Genomic DNA, 21,519 nt, shown 5'->3' on the forward strand with positions numbered 1-21,519 from the left:
GCTATTTGAAACAAGGCTTTATCTCACATTTTTTCTTCTCTTCTACCCAAAAGTATGAAAAGTTATCAAGTGAAGCCATACACCACTGCTAACCCTCTAGGAGCTGGCTCAGAGAAACACTGATTGCAGCCTGGGAACGGACTGCATTCCTCTCCATGATCTGAAGAATGGATGTGTACGAGGGAAAGGGCCAAGTGGGGACAAGGGGTGGTGAGGGAGAAGAAAAATGAACATTTAAAAAAAAATCTAACTACCCCAAGCCTTAAAAATAAACTCTTGGGAGCATTTTCGTAATTAGGTCAATTCTCAAATAGTGACTCTATTAACTAGCATCATCACAACTGAGCTCAGATAAATTACTTTAAGTTATCTCCTTGACTACGTTGAGAATTTCTGGAAATTCCTTCTGCTCAAAAGCTTTCTTTCAAATCGATAAAATTAATCTTTACATTCAGAAGCCATTTGCATCATTTAAAAAGTGCACCCCAGATTCCAAGGGCATTAGAACAAGGAAAAGTGCAAACTTTGCAGCAGATATTATGACACAAGCCAGAAGTTATTTATTAGCTCTTCCCTACTCTCAAATTTTCATTTCAGACTCTTAATTTAACAAGTCCAAGACAACAACCATAATAGAAATGAACAATAGAGTTCTTGATTACAAGAAAGCAATCTTTAAAATTATTCAAATAAGGATCACGAAATGCATGGCAAATGCGGGAACTGTTTAACCAAAGTGTAATGAAAATGACTTCTTGGAGGGGGCACATCATATTCCCTTACTTTTCTCTGGTATAACTGAAATGCAACTGGTCATAAGCCACAGCAAAATTCATTTGGCATGGTTAATAAAAAGCAATTACATCAAGAAGGACAAAAATATTTACCTTATTTAAGACATTGCTTACTTCACTTGCAAAGTCTCTTGAGCAAACTTCAAGGTGAAAGATTTTGCCACAGTTTGATACACATGCTCCTAGCAGCTTTAAAGAAAGAATTCAATCATGAACACATTTCATAACTTTGACGAAGATGAACAGTGAAATAGGCTACAGCACCACCTTGGGAATAAACAGTAACATCTTATTACAGCACAGAATGCCAAAAAAAATAGGGGCGGTCAAAGTTCAGTCGCCCTAAAATGCAGATAATACTGCATCATGCCAGAAAAACTCTGAAGGTGGGGTGCACCTGTTATACAGAAAAATACAAATAAAATACTCTCTTAGAACTAATAAATACTACTTACAGTTAGTGCCTGCATAGCAACATGAGGGTCCTTGTGATTCACTCTTTTCATAATAGATCTCAAGCAGTCTTTTGGCCTAATAACAAACAGTAGAGGTGTAATTTTTTTTAAGAAAAAGAATACAAATATTTCTAACTTAACATTAACTGACTCAATCCAATCCAAACTGGCTTGCCAATAGTGACAATTAAATTTGATACAGACAGCTATAAAGTATTCGATAAAATAATAAAAAGGGCATGATACATAATCCACAAATAACATGGAGGGTGGAACGACAAGTGATGAAGAGGCATTAGTAAACTCAGTGCCTAACATGTCCAATCACAGCAGAGCTGCAATCAACAAACAGAATGCTTAAGCTACTGAACAGGATGCTTAAACTGTACAGTGCTCTAGTTAAACTATAATAGCCCTGAATACTACAGAATTCAAGTCCTGGAGTCAGTTGAGAAATGGACGACAATATTCCAAGGACTCAACAACTACAAAAACCTGGTCTTTCTAACCTTGGGGGAGGAAAAGACAAGAATGAAATATATAAACGACGACAGGCCCCTGCCCATGAACATATGTAGTTTCCAGCAGGCATAAGTGAGCCACATTGTGAGCACAGTGCATTGATCTTAAATTGGTCATTAGTGTAACAACCCCTAACTCCTTGCGTATTTCTAACACGTAAAGATAAGTTTGCTATATTTGAATCTACAGCTGCGTGGAAGAATTTCCTTACACACCTTAATGCAATCTGCACTACGCTCAAATTCATCTTTGAAATTGAGCAGTCTAACGAGCTTCCTTTCCTCAATGAGCTAGTTGAGAAATCCACTACTTTCACTGGTCAATATACGCATCGGGATTCCTACAGCTCCACATGCTATAAGATGGGCCTAATCAGCAATCTCATAAATAGGACCTGAGCCATTTGCTCACCATGCAATCTTGATGCTGAAATAGGATCCATCAAAGCTACCCTGAGGGATAATGCCTACCCCGATCAGATCACTGCTCGCTGCGTATGGCATATACTCATGAATGGGCCTAAAGTTGCCACTTTCAGACCTGAAAAGTGCCCAGTCTCCATCAAGTTACCCTGGAAGGGGAAGGTCTCTCAAAAATTTGAGCAATAGGTGAAGCTAGCCATTTCACACTGCTACAATGCAGCAGTGAAGAGTAGTATTTTCCACTAACAGGATGCTGGCGTCAAGGCAAAAAGACATTTTTCCTATCACACAAATGAGTAGTGTGGTATATGAATTTCAGTGCCGGTGTGATGCCAGGTATGTAGGCCACATGTCCCAAAGACTGCAGGATCATATCAAACAGCACGTCCCTTTGGATGCTCGCAATAAGCAGAGTACCAACCATATTTATCCAGCTTGTGCTTGTGAAACTCAGAATATAATTTCAAAAACTAAATGTGATTCCGCGATTAGATAACATTTGCTGAAGAATCCCGAGTGTGCTAAGAATTACACTAACTATTAATTTAAGATCATCAGTCGGGCTCGAAATGTGGCTCACTTACACTTGCTAGAAGCTACATATATTGATAAGCAGGGACCTGTCCTCTGCAGTCAAAAGCAACATGTCCAAGCATTGCGCCTTCTGTTAATTAAACAAAAGCGTGAGGGACAATAGTTTCCTGGTGCATACCCCATGGCAATGCCTCCTTCAATCAGAGCCAACTTGCTAACCAATCAGCACCTCTTTTCTCAGGCAATATAAATTGTTGCTCCCTTTGAAATTTGGCATTCCTGCATCAGTCCTGATGAGTGCAAGATGAAAAGCTTCTATAGTATATCTCTTTTTTCAGCAATACTCAAGTTCTGCACTACCAAGTGACTATTTATATAAAAGAACACAGGTAGGATTACCAATCCTCCACAATTGGCCTAGAGTCTCCAGGAATTGAAGATCAATCTGTTGTGTACAACTCTGGAGAAAAATCAACGGGACATTAAAGAAGATTTTTTTTTGTTGTCATTTTCTTTGAACATTTTTCTATGTATAAAAAGTATTGAAAATGGGAAAAAAGGGTATTTGGCTGACAGTCAAGCATCATCCAATTAAGTAATGAGTCTTTTTGCTTTTGAATTGAGGTAGCAAGGCAGTGCGTCATAGGATGGATGTGGTGGCTGACTAATTGCTGGAGCATGGAGGTAGGTTATGTGGTGAAACCTCCAGGAATACATTTAATCACAGTTGGCAACTCAAAACACCAGGCATAGAAAAAGTAAATCTGAAGTATACTAGGCTAGATGATCTTGTGTTGAATTAAACATGATGTTCCGGACAGGAGGAGATTTGCTTTAAACAGCCCTGATTTCTCCTATCACCACTGTCTGTAAACAGAAAGGTGTTTTGATTTTGATTTCCCCCTTTACAAGTGGCGGCGTATTTTCAACCCCTCAGTTTTGGTGTGATCCAATTTCTATTAATAACCCCACAGCAAACTCGAGATAGGGTAAACTCAGTAGGGTAATTTATTCGCACGCACACAAACATGAGACAAGGGTCGCAATGTAGCCTCCTTTTTCACTCACATAATAAAAGGAGTGGGGATATAGAAAGAAAGTTTTACAGGGCAAAGACTACAAGATAAAAAGCTATTGTTTCACATGAGTTCAGTGTCCAGAATCAAAGTCCAATGGTGTATTCCTTCACAGAGGTCAACAACCCAAAAACTAATGCTGGGTAACTCACTTTTCCAGTAAAGATGACTTCCACAATGAGATAGGCGGAAATGAATTAGTCCTGTAAACGCTGGTACAGAAATGCAGAAGTTCCAGTAGGAACAATGTAGATGGGGACCAGGCATTTACCTGGATCGAGCCCTCGTCCTGAACTGCTGCTTGCTAGGTAGAAGATGGCAGACTGATTGAGAGCATAGCAAGACAGTGTAACTGATTCTCCTAGCTGGGGATTTGGGGGGTTATGTGACTCCCAATCCACTTTGGCTATGACAAAAGATATATATTCCTTTGTGTGGATTCTTGAGATTGTTAATGTTTCAAACATTAAGAATTTGGAAGGAGGTTGCAGGGTCCTTTGTCCAAGCACACTAGTAGTCTCAAATTGGCTAGGCCTGTCTTAGGAAATGTAGCTGGCCTTTGTATAGTTCCATTTGAATTTGATCTCTGCAGCCACAGGGGTCGTTAGTGTCTCTTCAGAGATAACGAGGTGCCAGCTTCTCTGATACTGCCAGTAAGTTCCTTTTGCTCAGGGTTACAGGCAGACAAAACTTCAGCCTTTTTAAAGTCTTTGTCCAATTTTTAAAATTTTACGAAGTAGCTATGTTTATATGTACATGTTACACCCAATTTTTGGAACTTCCCATTTCATGAACTGGGCACTTGTAGAACCCATTTCATGGACTGGGCAAACCCACCGCACAAATCATGAAATAGGCAGTTTGACTGCTCATTTCATAAAATGACCAATGCTATGCAAGAGTTTTAAATTCTTATTCATGGAATTATTGCTCCAGCCTGCTGTACAAGCTTAACAACATGTACTAAGTTGCTCAATAACAGCATGGACACTGTAAATTTGGGAAAGCAAGTTTCTCTACAAAGGCACAAATGGTGGTTGGCGGAAGGTGTAAAATTTAATATAAGTTTCAAAAGGACCAGTTCATAACTTCCTATTTGACTTCAAAGGCTCACATAGCAGGCGATGGAAGGTGTGGAATTCCATGCTGGAAGTGAAAATAACATGGTGTTGATTTCAAAGGCTCATATGGCAAGTAAGACTTAACAGTTCATTGGTGACACGTTCATCTCTCCTTTGTTGTACCCAGATGAAATGTGATGGCATTCACATCTCTTGTAGAACCAGTATATAAGCACAGAAATCTATACCAACTAGCATAACCTCTGCAAACACTGAAGATGGATAACTGTATTATGGTCTTCTGAATATGAGCAGAAGGTCATTGCTGTCGTCAAGTGTGGGAAAACTGGACAGAGACAAGGTTACCAGGAGTAATGGTAAGTACATAACTACCAAGGAAGCAGTCCTAGATGTCATGTGACAAGTCCACATTGGAACTGGCCATGGTGGTTAAATGACTCAAGAAACATTCTGAAAAGTACACAAACATCCCACAGTCTCTTATAGGACAGTACATCAGTCGTTGTGAGAAATGCTTAGAAACATGTCGCAGGCAAGAGAAAGCAACAGAAGTGTCTGTCAATTACTTTAATGAATGCAGATAAGTAGATTTGGTTGACATGCAGACTATGAGGGGCAGAAGTTATCACTTCATACAGCACTACATGGAGTACCTGACCAAGTTCCATGTCGTTCGTCCTCTGAGATCCATGACAGCAGCTGAGGTTACCCACGAGCTGCTTCTCATATTTCTAGACATCAAAGCTCCACATATTCTTCAATCAGATAGTGGAAGGGAGTTCACAGCACAGGTTATCCATGAACTGGCAACACTCTGGGAAGAACTGGTGTTGGTTAATGAGAATCTCAGACATCCTCAGAGTCAAGGCTCTGTGGAATGCACTAATGGTGATATGAGGCTGAAGCTAATGGCCTGGTTATGTGACAACAACTGTGCGGAGTGGAGCTATGGTGTCAGTTTTGTTCAGTGGGCAATGAACAGCAGTTACCATGAGGCAGATGGCTCCTTACCAAGCACTCACTGGAAACAAACCATGGTGCGGCCTCCAATCAAAGTTGCAGATGAGTTCCTCAACAGAATCTCCAAAGCCATTGAAGAAGAACTGGAAAAACTTCTTGAGGAGAACATGGAAAATCCTGATCCTAAACTGTCCTCCATGGACAATCCTGAGCTGGCCCCAGAATCAACCACCACAAACAACTCCGAGTCAGCTCCTGGACCATCCAACATGGAAGTCCCTGAGCGAATACCAGAACCATCTACCATAGATGACCGAGTTGGCCCCTGGACCACCCAACATGGACAACCCTGAGCCAGCCATCGGATCATTCAACACGGGACGATGCTGAGACATTCCTGGGACCATCCTCCATGAATGACCCTCAGCCGGCCTCTGGGTCATCCACTACAGATGACACACATCTGGGGAAGAACTTCATCCTGCCAGACATGCAAGGAAGGTGGCACACGGGGGCAAGCCTAGCGGATGATGGCAAGCAGCACAAGGTCACTTTGGACTGTTGGTGTTGGAAACAATGTGGCTGTCCCAGTTTCAGCATTTGACCGCAGCAAAGGTGACTCACCAAATGTTACAGGTGTGCTGCTGGCAGCAGATGGGACTAGCTACACCATTGGGCCAGCTAGGGGGGTTGTGAAAGGCAATTTTGCCAGGAATCAGTTTGAATTTGTGTTGTACAATGGATTGAGTGCAGAAGACATTCCAGCAGTGCCCTCAGCCCAGCCATCTTCAGCTGCTTCATCAACAAACTTCCGTCCATCACAAGGTCAGAAGTGAGGACGTTTGCTGATGCAGCACCATTCGTGACTCCTCAGATACTGAAGCAGTACATGTCCAAATGCAGCAAGACCTGGGCATATCCAGGCTTGGGATGACAAGTGGCAAGTAACATTCGAGCCACACAAGTGCCAGGCAATAACCATCTCCAACAAGAGAGAATCCAACCATCATCTCTTGACAGTCAATGATATTACCATCACGGAATCCCCCACTATCACCGTCCTAGGGGTTACTATTGACCAGAAACTGAACTGAACTCGCCATATATGGATCACCCGGCATCAACCTAGGCACCGGAAGCAACAACAACAATCTCAGTCCTATCGACCCTGCAAAGTCCTCCTTACTAACATCTGGGCGTTAGTGCCAAATGTGGGAGAGCTGTCTCACAGACTAGTCAAGCAACATAGAGGGAGTGCAGCAAAGGTTCACCAGACTGATTCCTGGGATGGCAAGATTGTCGAAAGAGGAAACATTGGGCCGATTAGGCTTGTATTCACTATAGTTTAGAAGAATAAGAATCTCATTGAAACATATAAAATTCTGGCAGAGCTGGACAGACTGGATGCAGGGATGACGTTACTTCTGGCTGGGGGGCTAGGACAAGGCATCACAATCTCAGGATGTGGGGCAGGCCATTTAGGACTGAGATGAAGAGAAACTTCTTCACTCAGAGAGTGGTGAACCTATAGAATTCTCTACCACAGGAGGCTGTGGAGGCCAAGTCACTGAATATATTTAAGAAATAAATAAAATAGATTTCTAGACTCTAAAGGCATCAAGAGTATGGGGAGACCACGGGAGTATGGCGTTGGGTTAGAGGATCTGCCATGATCATATTGAATGCTCGAAGGGCCGAATGATCTACTCCTATTTTTCTATGTTTCTATGACACTTGATGAAGGCAACACCGCTGGTCATGTATGTAGTTTAGAAGCTTTTCATGTTAAGTCAGTTACAGACCCAAACAAAAACAAAGCAATTCATATGCTGCACATCTCCAAACAAAAACATGAAAACTTTGGAGAGCAAAGAATCACAGCCATTCATGATATTTCATTCCGACTCAGTGCACTGCTCTATCTTTGTTACAGCTGCATGTTTTGACCATAAATACTTTTTGCAGAATGGAAGGGGACAAAATAAAGCAAAGGAGCAGAAAGGATACAAAAAAAAAAATTGCTGGAAAAACTCAGCAGGTCTGACAGCATCTGTGGAGAGAAAGTCAGAGTTAACGTTTCAAGTCTATATGACTCTTCTTCAGAGCTAAATGTCCTCATAATGGAGCTGTCAAACTGCACTGTGTGTGGTTCAATGCCATGTGCCCTTGCTGGGATGAGCAAACGCATTACAACAGAAACACCTTGTTCTGCTCAGATGTGCCAAGGCAATGTCCCTGCCACTTGGAATACTCAAACTGCAAGGTTCCGGCTCAGCCAGCCTAACCCAGGGAGTCACACTCAGGTAAATGAAAAATACATAATGTAATCCCTATCTGCTGTGCATTACAATTAAAGCAACCCTAAGGCAGAACTGTCAGTTGCAGGGAGGTGTTCAGAGCTGCATTTAATACATGCAAACCAGATTGCAAACCTATTTAAGTAAATTGAGATGGGTTTGAGGAAGCCTTGGTAAGTGTCCAATATTTGATTGGGATCTTGCTCATGGCTTGAGCAAGCAGAATAGGGCAGAAACAAGCAATGAGGAAAAAATGTAATTCCAAAATAATGCAAGTAAAAGAAAGTCAGTAAAGGAAAAAATGATCAGTTTCAGAAGAAAAAGTGCAAACAATGTAAAATAGATGTAACTTCCAGCCCGGCTGCCTTAAACAAGAATCACACAGCTGGGAACAAAGACATTTAGCCCATCATGCCTGTGCCAGGTCTTTTTAAAAGAGCTACTTAATCAGTGCCTCTCCCCTGCTCTTTTCAGTCTTTTGCTTTTTAAATTATTTATTGAATTCCCTTTCGAAAGTTGCAGTTGGTTGCAAAACGGGCTTCAAGACTTCCTTTAATCTCTCTATTGTCTATTTTCCCACATCACTCCTTCCTTTTCAAGCAATGCATCCCAGATCATAACTTACTGTATAAAAAAGAAAGTCAAATTTAACTGTACTGCCAAACTATACTTGGTTATCCCTAAGATTTACACAAACTCCTACTTTGACATAGGAGTGTTTAATTTGGAAACAGATGATGAATGCTCTACATACATAGCTAATTCTGATTTAATTATTTGCAGGGCAGATATAAACTGTGCACAATCCAGTAGCAGCATTTAAGCAAAAAAACACACTTGCTCACCCAGTACGAGACTGTCCCACTTTGTCACAGATATCTAGTATGAGGCCCCAGTCCTCTGCGGTGTTCATCTCACTGGTTGCTTTCTCTGTTGAATTTAAAAACAAAGATTGCAGCATGACAAAAAGCACTCTCATACACCAAAAAAGCACAACCAGAAAACATGAGCACAGTTTTGATATTCTTAGAATCTCCTTTTCTAACAATGGTGGCTTACATACATAAAACTCTGCACCTTAGCCAAAACTTATAAATTTGAACCTTCATATGAAACAGTCAGATACAACATCTTATATTTATAATATATATTATAATATATAAATATAATGCCTTTAGAACATAATAAAATGTCTCAATAAAACAGGAGATCTTAAAACATTGCAAATGTTTTTTATTTTGAAATATAAATTTCACCCTTCTTCCCATTACATTTTCTGGAAGTCATTAATTGAAAAAAAATTGCATTTATATAGCAATTAACTTTAAAAAGGTCAGAGAGGTGTATGGGGAAAAAATGAATACCAAGCCAAAGTAGAAGATTTTTATTCAACTGTCCAGTACACCATACTTGCAGCTTCACCATGACAAATACTTTATCTGCTGTTTTATTTAGCAATACCCTATAGTTGATCGCCTATGGCACAAGTCCTGGTCAAAGTTTTTTAACAAAATTGCATAGCTCTGCCTTTCGCCTCCTTCCCATTCCATTCAGTCAAGATCAGAAGTGAAGATTCTTTGAAGACGCTTTGAAAGCACTGCTCCAGTGTCAATCCTGCTGTCAAGGATTGACCACAAAGAATGGCATTTATTTACAAAAAGTCTTTCATGACCTCAGGATATCAAAATGTGCTGCCCTGCTCTTCTTTGAAAGTGTCATGGGATCCTTTATGTGCACCCGAGAGAGCCTCAGTTCAATGCCTCATTTGAAAAACATGATCTTTGACACTTCTGTCCTCTCCCAGTACTGCACTAAAGTGTCAAGGCTAGATTATTTACCAATGTGCCTGCAGCTGGTTTTAAACTCATGGCCTTCTGACTCAGAGGCAAAAGGCTGAAGCTGAGCCAAGGGTAACAATTACATGCATTCAATAGTTTGTCTGGATAGTACTGGTTAGAAACTCACATATCCAGAATTCTTAATTTGGGCCTAATATAACGAAACAAAGCATTATGTCCCTTGGAGCGTTACCCCATCCATTTGCTTTTGCCTGTCTGTGCATACTTACATTTCCACACTTTTAATACCTCTCTCATAAGAATATTAGCAGTAGGAGCAGAAGTAAGCCATTCTGCCTTGTGACCCTGCTCTGCCAACCAGCAAGATCATTGTTAATGAACTCAGGTCCATCTTTCCACTGAGCATCCACAGCCCTCAGGAGTAGAATCCTAAAGATCCACAACTCTCCAAGCGAAGACATTTCTCCTCAACTCCATCCTAAATGGCTGACGCCTTATTATAGACCATCCTCACTAGTTTTGGACTCTGAATTCAGCCAGGGGATGCAACCTCTCTGCATCTACCCTGAGAAGCCCTCTCAGAATCTTACACGTTTGAATAAGATCACCTCTCATCTTTCTAAACCCTAGGGAAAAAAGATTAAGTCTATTCAACCTCGTCTCATAGTATAATTCTCCCAGCCTGGGAATCAGTCTGGTGAACCTTCTTTGCATTACTTTCAAGGCAAGCCTATCCTTCCTCAAGTAAATGAAAATTGTATACAGTACTCCAGGTGTAGTCTCACCAAGGAACTAAATAGTTACAGAAAGATTCTTATATTCCAATCCCTTTGCAATAAAGGGCAGAATTTAGCGCTCGATGGGCAAGCGGGCCCCGCCAGCTCAGCGGTGGGCGGGCAGCCGACTCCCGCCGCCGAAACAGGGCCCGCTGCCATTTTCAGTGGGTGGGCCAATTAAGGCCCGCCTAGCAGCCTGCCCGATAGCACTTCCTGTGTGGGGGGTGGAGGGATTCCGCATCTGTCAAAGTGCGCTCTTTCGCGCATGTGCGCGAAAGAGCGTACTACTCCCTGAGGCAAAGTGCTGTCTCAGGGAGTTTTCTGACAGGTAAGAAAAGGCAAAAAAAGAGAAATATTAAAATTATTAACATGTCTCCCTCATGTGACATCGTCACACGAGATGGGACATGTTAATAAGAAACACAAAGTTTATTCAATTTTTTAAAAAACAGACATGAAACTTCATCCCACCAGTGGATGAAGTTTCATGAATAATCTGGAGTCCACTGGGGCTCCTGGCCTGCCCGCCAGCCTTAAGGTTGGCCGGGCAGGGTCTTTAACAAGGTTAATTAGCCTATCAATGGCCTTAATTAGCCATTGACAGGTCAGCAGGCGAACAGCTGATTTCGCTGTCTACCCACCTTCCTGAAGATTTAAATGGACCGGGATGACGTCGGGGGTTCCTCCCGATATCATCCCGCGTCATTTTCCCCTCGGCGAGCGGGCCCTGCCCCCAAATCGCCGAGGGGAAAATCCTTCAGAAAGGCTTCCCTAACTGCCTGCTGTACCTGTATGTTAACGTTCTGTGATTTGTATACAAGGACACACATCCTTCTGAATACCAACATTTTCCCGTCTCCCTTTTAAAAAGTATCCTGCTTCTGTTTTTCTTAATAAAGTGGATAACTTCAGATTATTTTCTATGTACCACATTCCTGCCGACTCACTGAACTGTCTAAATCCTTTTGCAGCCTCTTTGCACCCTTCTCACAGCTCACCTTCCCACCTAACTTTGTATTGTTTGCAAATTTGGATACATTACACTCAGTCCCCTATTCTAAGTCATTAATATAGATTGTAAATAACTGAAGCTCAAGTACCGATCCTTGTGGTACCCTGCCAATTACAGCTTGCCAATCCAAAAATGGTCTGCTTATTCCTACTCTTTTCTGTCCATTAACCAATCCTCAATTGATGCTAATATATTACCCCCAATCTCACGGGCCCTAATTTCATGTAATAGCCTCTCGTGTGGCAGCTTCTCACATGATTTTTAAAAATCCAAATACATGACATCCATTGGTTCTCTCTTTTCTGCCTTGCTAGTTGTAACTTCAAAAACTCATAACAGATTTGGCAAACCCGATTTCTCAACCATAAATCCAGATTGATTCTAACCAATCACTTTAGAATGTTCTAAGTGTCTATCATCCCACCCTTAATAATAGATTTGAGCATTTTCCCTACTACTAAATCCTGGCTAACTTGCCTAGAGTTCCCTGTTTTGTTTCTGCCTCCTTTCTTGAATAGTAGAGTTATGATTGGTTTTTTCCCCATGCAAGGTGGCATTCTCCATTTAGGGAATTGTGGAATATCAAAACCAATATGCCTCCATATCTCAACAGACACCTTTTGTAAAACTCTTGGAAGTAGACCATCAGGTCTAGGGTATTTGTTGGCTTTTAGTCCCATTAATTTCTCCAGTACTGTTTCTTTACTTATACTAATTTTGTGAAGTTCCTCATTTTCAATAGGCCCTTGTTCCCCACTATTTCCAGAATTGTTTATTTAGGTCTTCTGCCATGAAAACAGATGCAAAGCATTTTCCACTCAATTTTCCTAATGCCAATCTTTTGGAGACTATTTTAAATTGATGATCCTTCACTTAGTAGTTCCTTGTTCATTCTCACAAAATCCTTCAAAATTTTGAAACCTCTATTAAATCTCATTTTAGGCTTCTCTGAACCAGTGGAAATAATTCCAGTTTATCAAATCTGTCACTATACTTTGGATCCCTGGTGAGTCTTCGCTGTAAACTATGACTTTAATGTCCTTTCTATAACGGGTGCCCTAAAGTGCACACAGTAATATAAGTGACTTAATCAATACTTTAATACTCTTTTTAGTGATGCTGGTTGAGAAATAAATGTTGGCCAGCACAACAGGAATGACTCCACTCCTCTTTGTCAAAAGGGTCTTTTATGTCCGCCAGAGAGGGGAGATGGGGCCTCAGTTTAACATCTCATCAAAAAGACAGCGCCTTTGACAGTGGAGCACACCCTCAGTACTGCAACAGGAATGTTAGCCTGGATTATTAAATGTTTATTACATTATATTTCAACCCACAACCTTCTGACTCATCAGCGAGAGCGTGATCCATTGAGCCACAGAGACCAAGTCAGGAAGTGCAAACTAGCAGGGGAGGCTGGAAGCCAGAATAGGTTGTATCAAAAGTATCATAAGGGACAATATCTACCACGATCAGGTCTCTGCTGACTGTGACGTCCTTTCGTTACGCAGTGCTCTCGGTCGGTGGCAACACGGGCAATGCCGAAACGACGGCCTCCCTCATGGACACACACACACACACATAGACACATTAAAATGACAAGTGAGTCCAGAAATAAAAGTTAAAAAGATACATTAATCAGTCTTTGGCTGGTCCGTGAGGAGCAGATGATGAAACGTTGTGGCTGTTAAGTTGGATGATTCCGGTAGAGCTGACATTAGCAGTTGAGTAGTTGGTTTGGAGATTCTTGGTTCTGCAGGTTAGCTGAAAGTTGTCGTCCTGTTCCTTTTCGACTGTAGCTTTGATGACTTGTGACTTGCTTCCAACAGTCAATCAGAGAGAGAGAGAGAGAGAGAGAGAGAGACTTTTTTTTTACCTGCAAGCGCAGGAATGCCTAGTTGATGTACTTTAGCTGTGACCTTCACAGCACACCCTTGTACACCAGGCCTGCAACACCAAAACTAACACACAGAATGAGGGTTGCAGTTGTCTTTTTAAGCGTTTTCTTGTGTATTCCTGGAAGGGAAAAAAAAAACATGTCTTTTGCCATGATCTGCATTCTCTTCAACTCATCCTGTCCACAGTCTGGGATATAACTTGCAGGAGATGGTTTCTGCTTGGATGGTAAACAGTATTCCTTATTTCCGTAACCTCAGGAAGTTACAGGTCAGTTTTTGCATTACACCTTTTCTGTTGAAGTATCTGTCTGAAGTAGGTCTTGACACCTTTTTAGGTGCGACATTCTGTTCTCTGGGCTAGTTGGTCAAGTGTAATCCACATAGGAATTTTCCAGCAAGTGGTTACTTTACAGTCTCAGCTAGCTTTTGCTTGTATGTCCTTTTTAAAAAAAATACACGTATTACTTAAAAGTTCAATATGTCCGTAAGTAAGTTGGGCTATGATCCATGGTCATGACACTGTGTATTGCGCATGCTCATGAACTAAGGCCGCCATTTTCGGACCTGAAAAGTACCCCCAGTCTCCCTCAAAATTACCCAAGCAAGTAAGGTATCTTAAAATTTGAGCAACAGGTGAAGAAAATTGTTTCATGCTGCTACAATGCAGTGGCAACAACAGGGGTATTTTCCATTAACATGATGCTGCTGTCAAGCCAAAAAAATCGCTCCAACCATAAAAATGAGTAGCGTGGTATATGAATTTCAGTGCTAATGCAATGCCAGGCACATAGGCCATACATCCCAACAACTGGTAGATTGAGTCAAACAGCACATCTCTTCGACTGTTTGCAATAGGCAGAGTGCTGACTGTACTCAGACAGCCCGTGCTTGCAAAGTTCCGAACATAATATGTAATGTTAGATGTGATTCCGCGATTGAACAATCCTAAGTGTGCTAAGAATTACACTTACAACCAATTTAAAATATCAGTCAGGTTCACAATGTGGCTGACTTACACTTGCTAGAAGTTACATATATTCATAAGCAGAAACCTGTTCTCTGCAAGCAAAAGGAACATATTTAAGCATTATGCCTTTTTTGAATTAAACATAAGTGTGAGGGATAATAGTTTCCTGGTGCATTCTCCATAGCAACACCTCCTTCAATCAGAGCCAACTTGCCAAACAATTAGAACCCCTTTTCTCATACAGTAGAAATTGTTGCTCCCTTTGAAATTTGGCATTCCCGCATCTGTCCTGATGAGTACAAGATGAAAAGCTTCGACAGCATCTCTTCTCTTCCAGCAATACTCAAGTTCTGTACTACCTACTACCAAACGACTATTAGTAAAGGATGACATATGAGCAATAACAGGGAAGGATCTTAGCTCAAAAGGTCAGGAAGTAGAATCAGTATGGGTGGAGATGAGAAATAACAAGGGGCAGAAAACACCACCAGGAGCAGATTATAGGCTTCCTAACAGTAGATATAGTTGAACAGGACATTAAATAGAAATAAAAGGAGCTTGTCACAGATGTTTAAATTGTGAAGAAATTTAATTTTCATTTAGACTGGGCAAATCAAATTGGCAAAAGTGATTTGGAGGAGTTGTTCATGGAATGCATTTGGGTTTTCTTGCACCATGGAACCAACCAGGGAACAAGCTATTTTCGATCTGATCTTGTGTAATGAGACAAGGTTCATTCATAATCTCAAAGTAAGGAATTATCTGGGAACACGTGGTCATATTATGCTGAATTTCAATATTAAGTTTGGGAGTGGTGCGCTTAAGTCTGAAACCAGGATCTTAAATTTAAATAAAACCAATTTCATAGATATTAGGGCAAGTTGGGGAAGGAATATTGGGAAATCAGATTAAATAGTATGACAGTAGAAAAGCAATGGGTGAACATTTAGAGAAATATTCCATAATTCTGAACAAATATACATTCCATTGAGAAATGAAATCTCGATGGGAAAATTGGTTTCTCCTGGCTAAATAAAGAGGTTAAGGATAGTATTAGATTAAGAAAAGAGACTTGTAATGTTCCAAGTGTAGTAGCAAGCCAGAGGATTGCAAAAGTTTTAGAAATGATTGAAGTGTGGCCAAAAATTAATAAAGGGGGAGAAAATAGAAAGGCAGTAAATGGAAAAGAAATATAAACATAAATTGTAAGAGCTTCTACAAGTTTGTAACAAGGAAAAGAATGTAGCAAAAGTAAACATCGGTCCCTCAGAGGCTGAGACAAGAAATTGAAATGGGGAATAAGGGAATGACAGAGCCATTAAACAAACAATTTTTTGATCTGCTTTCATAGAAGAATACACAAAAACATACCAAATATATAGTGGAAGCCGGGTGCAAGAAGAGTTGGAATCTTAAAGTAAAACTCAAAACAGAGTGTCCAACATTAGATGTGATTCCACAATTGGACAATATCTGCTAAATAATCCTCAATGTGCTAAGAATTATGTTGACAACCAATTTAAGATTGTCAGTCGGGCTCACAGTCTGGCACATTTGCGTGTACTGAAAGCCAAATATTTTAATACACAGGGCCCTGTTCTTTGCAGACAGAAAGAACATGTACATACATTGCGCCTGTTTTAGCTAAACAAATGGGTGACAGCCAGTCACTGACTCATTCCTCAGTGCCTTGACTAATCAAGGTCAAGCTGCCTGGTTTAAATTTCAAGCAATGCTTGGCAGTTAACTGTCAGCCACCATCAGTGGTACATTCACCATGGCAATGCTACTTGCCAACCAATCAGCCCTCTCTTCACATACAGTATAAATAGTTGTTTTCCCCTTAAATTGGTATTCCTGTGAATGCCCTGACGGGTGCAAGATGAAAAGCTTAGACATGTCTCTTTTTTCTGTAATACTCAAGTTCTGTACTACAAACAACTATTTAAAGTAATTCATACTAGTAAATAAAAATTACTCAAGAACTTAAACAGGACTAAAAGCCAACAAATCCCTTGGACCTGATGGCCTATATCCTAAACTTTTAAAAGAGGTGGATACAGAGATAGTGGATGCATTGGTTGTGCTCCTCTAGACTTAAAATGGTCCAAATAATCAACGGAAATAAACCGGTGGACAAGGTTTCACTTTTTAAGACTTTCACTGTAAAAAACAAACTAAAATCAACATTGATCAAACATTAATTAACAGCCAACTAAACAACAAACTAAAGGAAGAGTTAAGTTTTGCATTTACTAACATAACCAAAATATGTCTTACGAAACACTTTTAGGCCACACCAGACTTCTGGCTGATATTTAGCAATACAGGAAGGGCCCCATAGTCACTCCCATCCCGCCAGAAGTTCATTTCTCCCTGCCAAGCCGGGTCAAAATTTCCAATGTCCTTCGACCATCACTCCACTCAGCCAGGGTTTTCCCAGAAATGATTACTACCAGCAAGGCACACCTCGATGAATCGCCATTCCTTAACTCTTCAAGAGCCCCATCTGTTGTGTTGCCCTTCTTTGAATGGTAACAGAGCTCTAGCGAGCATCCTGCCCAGTCATTAACACTAAAGTGCATTCTGGGCTTCTCTACAGCAGTAGCACCATTGTGTCTGAATCTCAAATAGCAGCAGTCTTTTTTCTGAGAGATATTGTGAAAAGGTGTTAAAACTGTCAACCCACTTCAGTGGGTTCTCTCTTACCATGGAAACAATCACATGGGCATGTCTCCAAGCTGAGATTTTATGTGGGACTGTTTAATTGGAATTAAAGGTACATTTCAAAACATAACCATCTTGTAAAGTTGAAGATTCATGACATCCCATCCCCTAAAAGTGAAAAAAAATTACCAGCGTTATATTTTTCCCACGACTCTCAAAATACAAAACATTTCAACAATGTAAACAGGTTACCAACTTATAACACACAGTACAGGTAATATTCTTTCTGCTTTTGTCACATTAAACATTCTGCCAAGGCAACATTATATGGTTTAACCCTAATGACCAAACCTATGTGGCAATTAAGATTCAAAGTTTAGCTTGTGCGCATTCTTAGAGTCCTAACCCTTGCAAATAAGAGTTTATTTCACTACTGGCTAATTCACTTCCTTTCAATCTAGACATAAGATCTTTTTCATTCTGCACAGCCTTTACAATGCTTCCATCTCCTCGGTTAAAAAGAATATATCTTGCATTCTTCATGCTGCTTTTTAAAGTCTGTACTGGATTAAGTATAATTCGATGGTTGTCTTGATTGGTCCAAAGGTTTCACAATTTGTCTGGCCTGCTAAACTTAATTTTGTTGCTGGCAATCCATCTGGCTTCTGGGTACTGGCGACTGCGAATTGGGATCCAAGGAGAAATGCCTATCACATTCCTTCTTACCCTCTGGATTCAGCAATTTCCTTTGTTCATCTTTAACAGCCAAACATTAAATTGTTTTCAGGGTTTTCACTTTTTAAAACAGACTTTGAACCACTCTGATCAGTTTTTAATTCAAGATCTCCATTCCTTCCCTATCTGCATGTTTTTAATGTTCATATCTTGGAAATCAGTTTCAACCAACCAGACATCTGATTTGTCCTTTGTAGCAATTGAATTCACCTCATCCTGTTTAAATTCAGCATCAGTTATCATTAACAAAAACAGAAACAGAAATACCTGGAAAAACTCAGCAGGTCTGGCAGCATCGGTGGAGGAGAGCACAGTTGACATTTCGAGTCCTCATGACCCTTCAACAGAACTAAGTAAAAATAGGAAAGGGGTGAAATATAAGCTGGTTGGGCCGGGGTTGGGATTGGAAGACGGGATGGGGACAGAGGGACAGGCAGGGGTGGAGGGTCCTGGATGGGTGTTGGTGTCGATGAGTTGTTGGAGCTTGCGTTCCTTAGCACTTGAGAGAAAGAGAAAAAGTTTCTTGTTGAGGTGTCGGATGAGACGAAGAATAAAATGAAACTGGGGGCACACGCAGCTTTGAAAAAGGGTGCGGCGGTGCTGCTGGAGGGAGAGGTCGAGTGTGTTCATATGGCGGCGCATGGCACTGAGTGTGGGTCTCAGAATGCGACGGGAACATCAGTCCGAGGAACTTTGTATGTCCCGGAGATACCTGTAATCCTGGGTGGGTTCGAAACATGAGGGTGGAATTTCAGTTGAAATCCACGTGGGGTAAGTCAGAGACGGAGATAGTCACTGAGAAAGGAAATATGGCTGTGAAAGCGGGTTTTAGTAAACAGCTTGTCAAACACCAGGAGAGAAATGGAAAGCAATGAAGGTGAACAAGGCAAAAGAGAGATACAAAAATCCTGACGGAGAGTAGACCAAAACTTCTTCAAGGCAGGCATTTCTTGAAGAGAGTGGCAGTCAAATAAACACAGAGATAAAAGCAAAAAACTGTGGATGCTGGAAATTCAAAACAAAAACAGAAACAGAAATACCTAGAAAAACTCAGCAGGTCTGGCAGCATCGGCGGAGGAGAGCACAATTGACGTTTCGAGTCCTCATGACCATTTAACAGAACTAAGTAAAAATAGGAAAGGGGTGAAATATAAGCTGCTTTAAGGGGTGGGGGGTTGTTGGGACAAGCAGCCAGTAATAGGTGGAGATAACCAAAAGAAGTCACAGACAAAAGGACAAAGAGGTGTTGAAGGTGGTGATATTATCTAAAGGAATGTGCTAATTTAGAGTGGAAAGCAGGACAGATAAGGTACAGATAGCTCTAGTGGGGGTGGGGGAATACTAAAAGTGCTAAAAGGTAGAGATAAACAATGGGTGGAAATACATTTAAAAAGAATGGAAATAGGTGGGAAAAGAAAAATCTACATAAATAATTGGAAAAAACAAAAAGGAGGGGGAAGAAATGGAAAGGGGGTGGGGATGGAGGAGAGAGTTCAAGATCTAAAATTGTTGAACTCAATATTCAGTCCGGAAGGCTGTAAAGGGCCTAGTCGGAAGATGAGGTGCTATTCCTCCAGTTTACGTTGAGCTTCACTGGAACAATGCAGCAAGCCAAGGACAGACATGTGGGCAAGAGAGCAGGGTGGAGTGTTGAAATGGCAAGCGACAGGGAGGTCTGGGTAATGCTTGCGGACAGACCGCAGGTGTTCTGCAAAGCGGTCACCCAGTCTACGTTTGGTCTCTCCAATGTAGGAAACCGCATTGGGAGCAACGAATGCAGTAGACTAGGTTGAGGGAAGTGCAAGTGAAACGCTGCTTCACTTGAAAGGAGTGTTTGGGCCGTTGGATGGTGAGGAGAGAGGAAGTGAAGGGGCAGGTGTTGCATCTTCTGCGGTCGCATGGGAAGGTGCCATGGGAGGGTGTTGACGAGTAGGGGGTGATGGAGGAGTGGACCAGGGTATCATGGAGGGAACAATCCCTACGGAATGCCGCCGGTGGGGGGTGAAGGGAAGATGTGTTTGGTGGTAGCATCATGCTGGATTTGGCGGAAATGGCGGAGGATGATCCTTTGAATGCGGAGGCTGGTGGGGTGATAAGTGAGGACAGGGGGGACCCTATCATGTTTCTGGGAGGGAGGAGAAGGCGTGAGGGCAGATGCGCGGGAGATGGGCCGGACACGGTTGAGGGCCCTGTCGACCACCGTGGGTGGAAAACCTCGGTTAAGGAAGAAGGAGGACATGTCAGAGGAACTGTTTTTGAAAGTGGCATCATCAGAACAGATGCGACGGAAGCGAAGGAACTGAGAGAATGGGATGGAGTCCTTACAGGAAGCGGGGCGTGAGGAGCTGTAGTCGAGGTAGCTGAGAGAGTCGGTAGGCTTGTAATGGATATTGGTGGACAATCTATCACCAGAAATTGAGACAGAGAGGTCAAGGAAGGGAAGGGAAGTGTCAGAGATGGACCATGTGAAAATGATGGCGGGGTGGAGATTGGAAGCAAATTTAATTTAAAAAGTTATTAAGTTCTTTTCCATGATCTAACCCTTCAATGTACTTCTCCAGGAGATGCAGATTTAACACGGGCTCTTTTTGTGCAAGCGGTTCATTTTTCTGTCCAGTAAAACTCTTGTTAGTTGCTTTAAGGAGTTTGTTCAGCTTATTTCGATATTCAGCTAAGAAATCGTGGTACTTTTTGTTCAGTTCACAAATTTTCTTTATTTCTTTTTGCTTTTCATCCTCCCAATGAATTCGAACTTTGTTTAATTTAGTTCTGGAAAGAGCTAATGCCTCCTCATTTTGAAATTTTAATTTACGTTCAAGAGCACGTATCCTTCCTCGTAGTTCTATAATGTCAGCACTGGGCTCGGCTTTTCCACTCTCCTTCAAAGCATTCCTTTCCTTTGTTTCATCATTAGCTTTGAACAGTGTTGTTATCTGCTTTGCCACACTCTGGTCATGTTTTTCCTGCATTTTTCATTCAGACAGTTTGAACTTGTCTCCAACTGCCAGTAACTTTATCTTTTTAGCCAAATGATCCAATGATTTTTTAAAATTGGCAGGCTGAGGCTCTGACTCTTTGGACACATCTTTGGTCAAAACATTAATTCTCACAGCAGGTTTACACAAAGTTATTCATTCTTTTAAGTCTCTTGGCTTTCCATGTACAGCTTCAGTTTCACAGGCTCAGCGGGCTTTCCTGAAACCACTGGAGTCGGCAGTACCTTATCCCCAGCCAAGTCATTTCCTAATAAGAAATCTACTCCAGCAATAAGCAAATCATGAACAACACCAATTATAACAGGGCCAGTAATTAAGTCACATTTTAAATTAGCTATATAAAAGGAATGGGTAAACAATTCCCATCACTGCCAACATCAGCGATTGTGCTGATCCTGACAATAATGAAACACTATCTTCAACTATTTACGATCTATATTAATGACGTGAATAAAGGGTCAGGCTGTATTGTAGCCAAATTTGCTGATGAAATGAAGATAGGTTGGAAAGCAAGTTGAGAGGAGGATACA

The 21,519-nt window shown here is 41.3% G+C and overlaps 1 protein-coding gene across 1 annotated transcript in view; it reads right to left on the reverse strand.

Moving 5' to 3' along the window:
• Positions 1-21,519, reverse strand: part of LOC144678650 (signal transducing adapter molecule 1-like) — an 83,030-nt gene that overhangs the window by 41,840 nt on the left and 19,671 nt on the right. Inside the window, exons 2-4 of the mRNA XM_078538402.1 lie at positions 8,988-9,072; positions 1,250-1,325; positions 888-983 (exon numbers count right to left, since the gene is read on the reverse strand). Of these exons, the coding sequence (XP_078394528.1) occupies positions 888-983; positions 1,250-1,325; positions 8,988-9,072 (257 nt within the window). The remainder of the gene's footprint in view (positions 1-887; positions 984-1,249; positions 1,326-8,987; positions 9,073-21,519) is intronic.

Source organism: Cetorhinus maximus, chromosome 3 (genome assembly GCF_964194155.1).
Source record: "Cetorhinus maximus chromosome 3, sCetMax3.hap1.1, whole genome shotgun sequence".
Taxonomy (NCBI): Eukaryota; Metazoa; Chordata; class Chondrichthyes; order Lamniformes; family Cetorhinidae; genus Cetorhinus; species Cetorhinus maximus.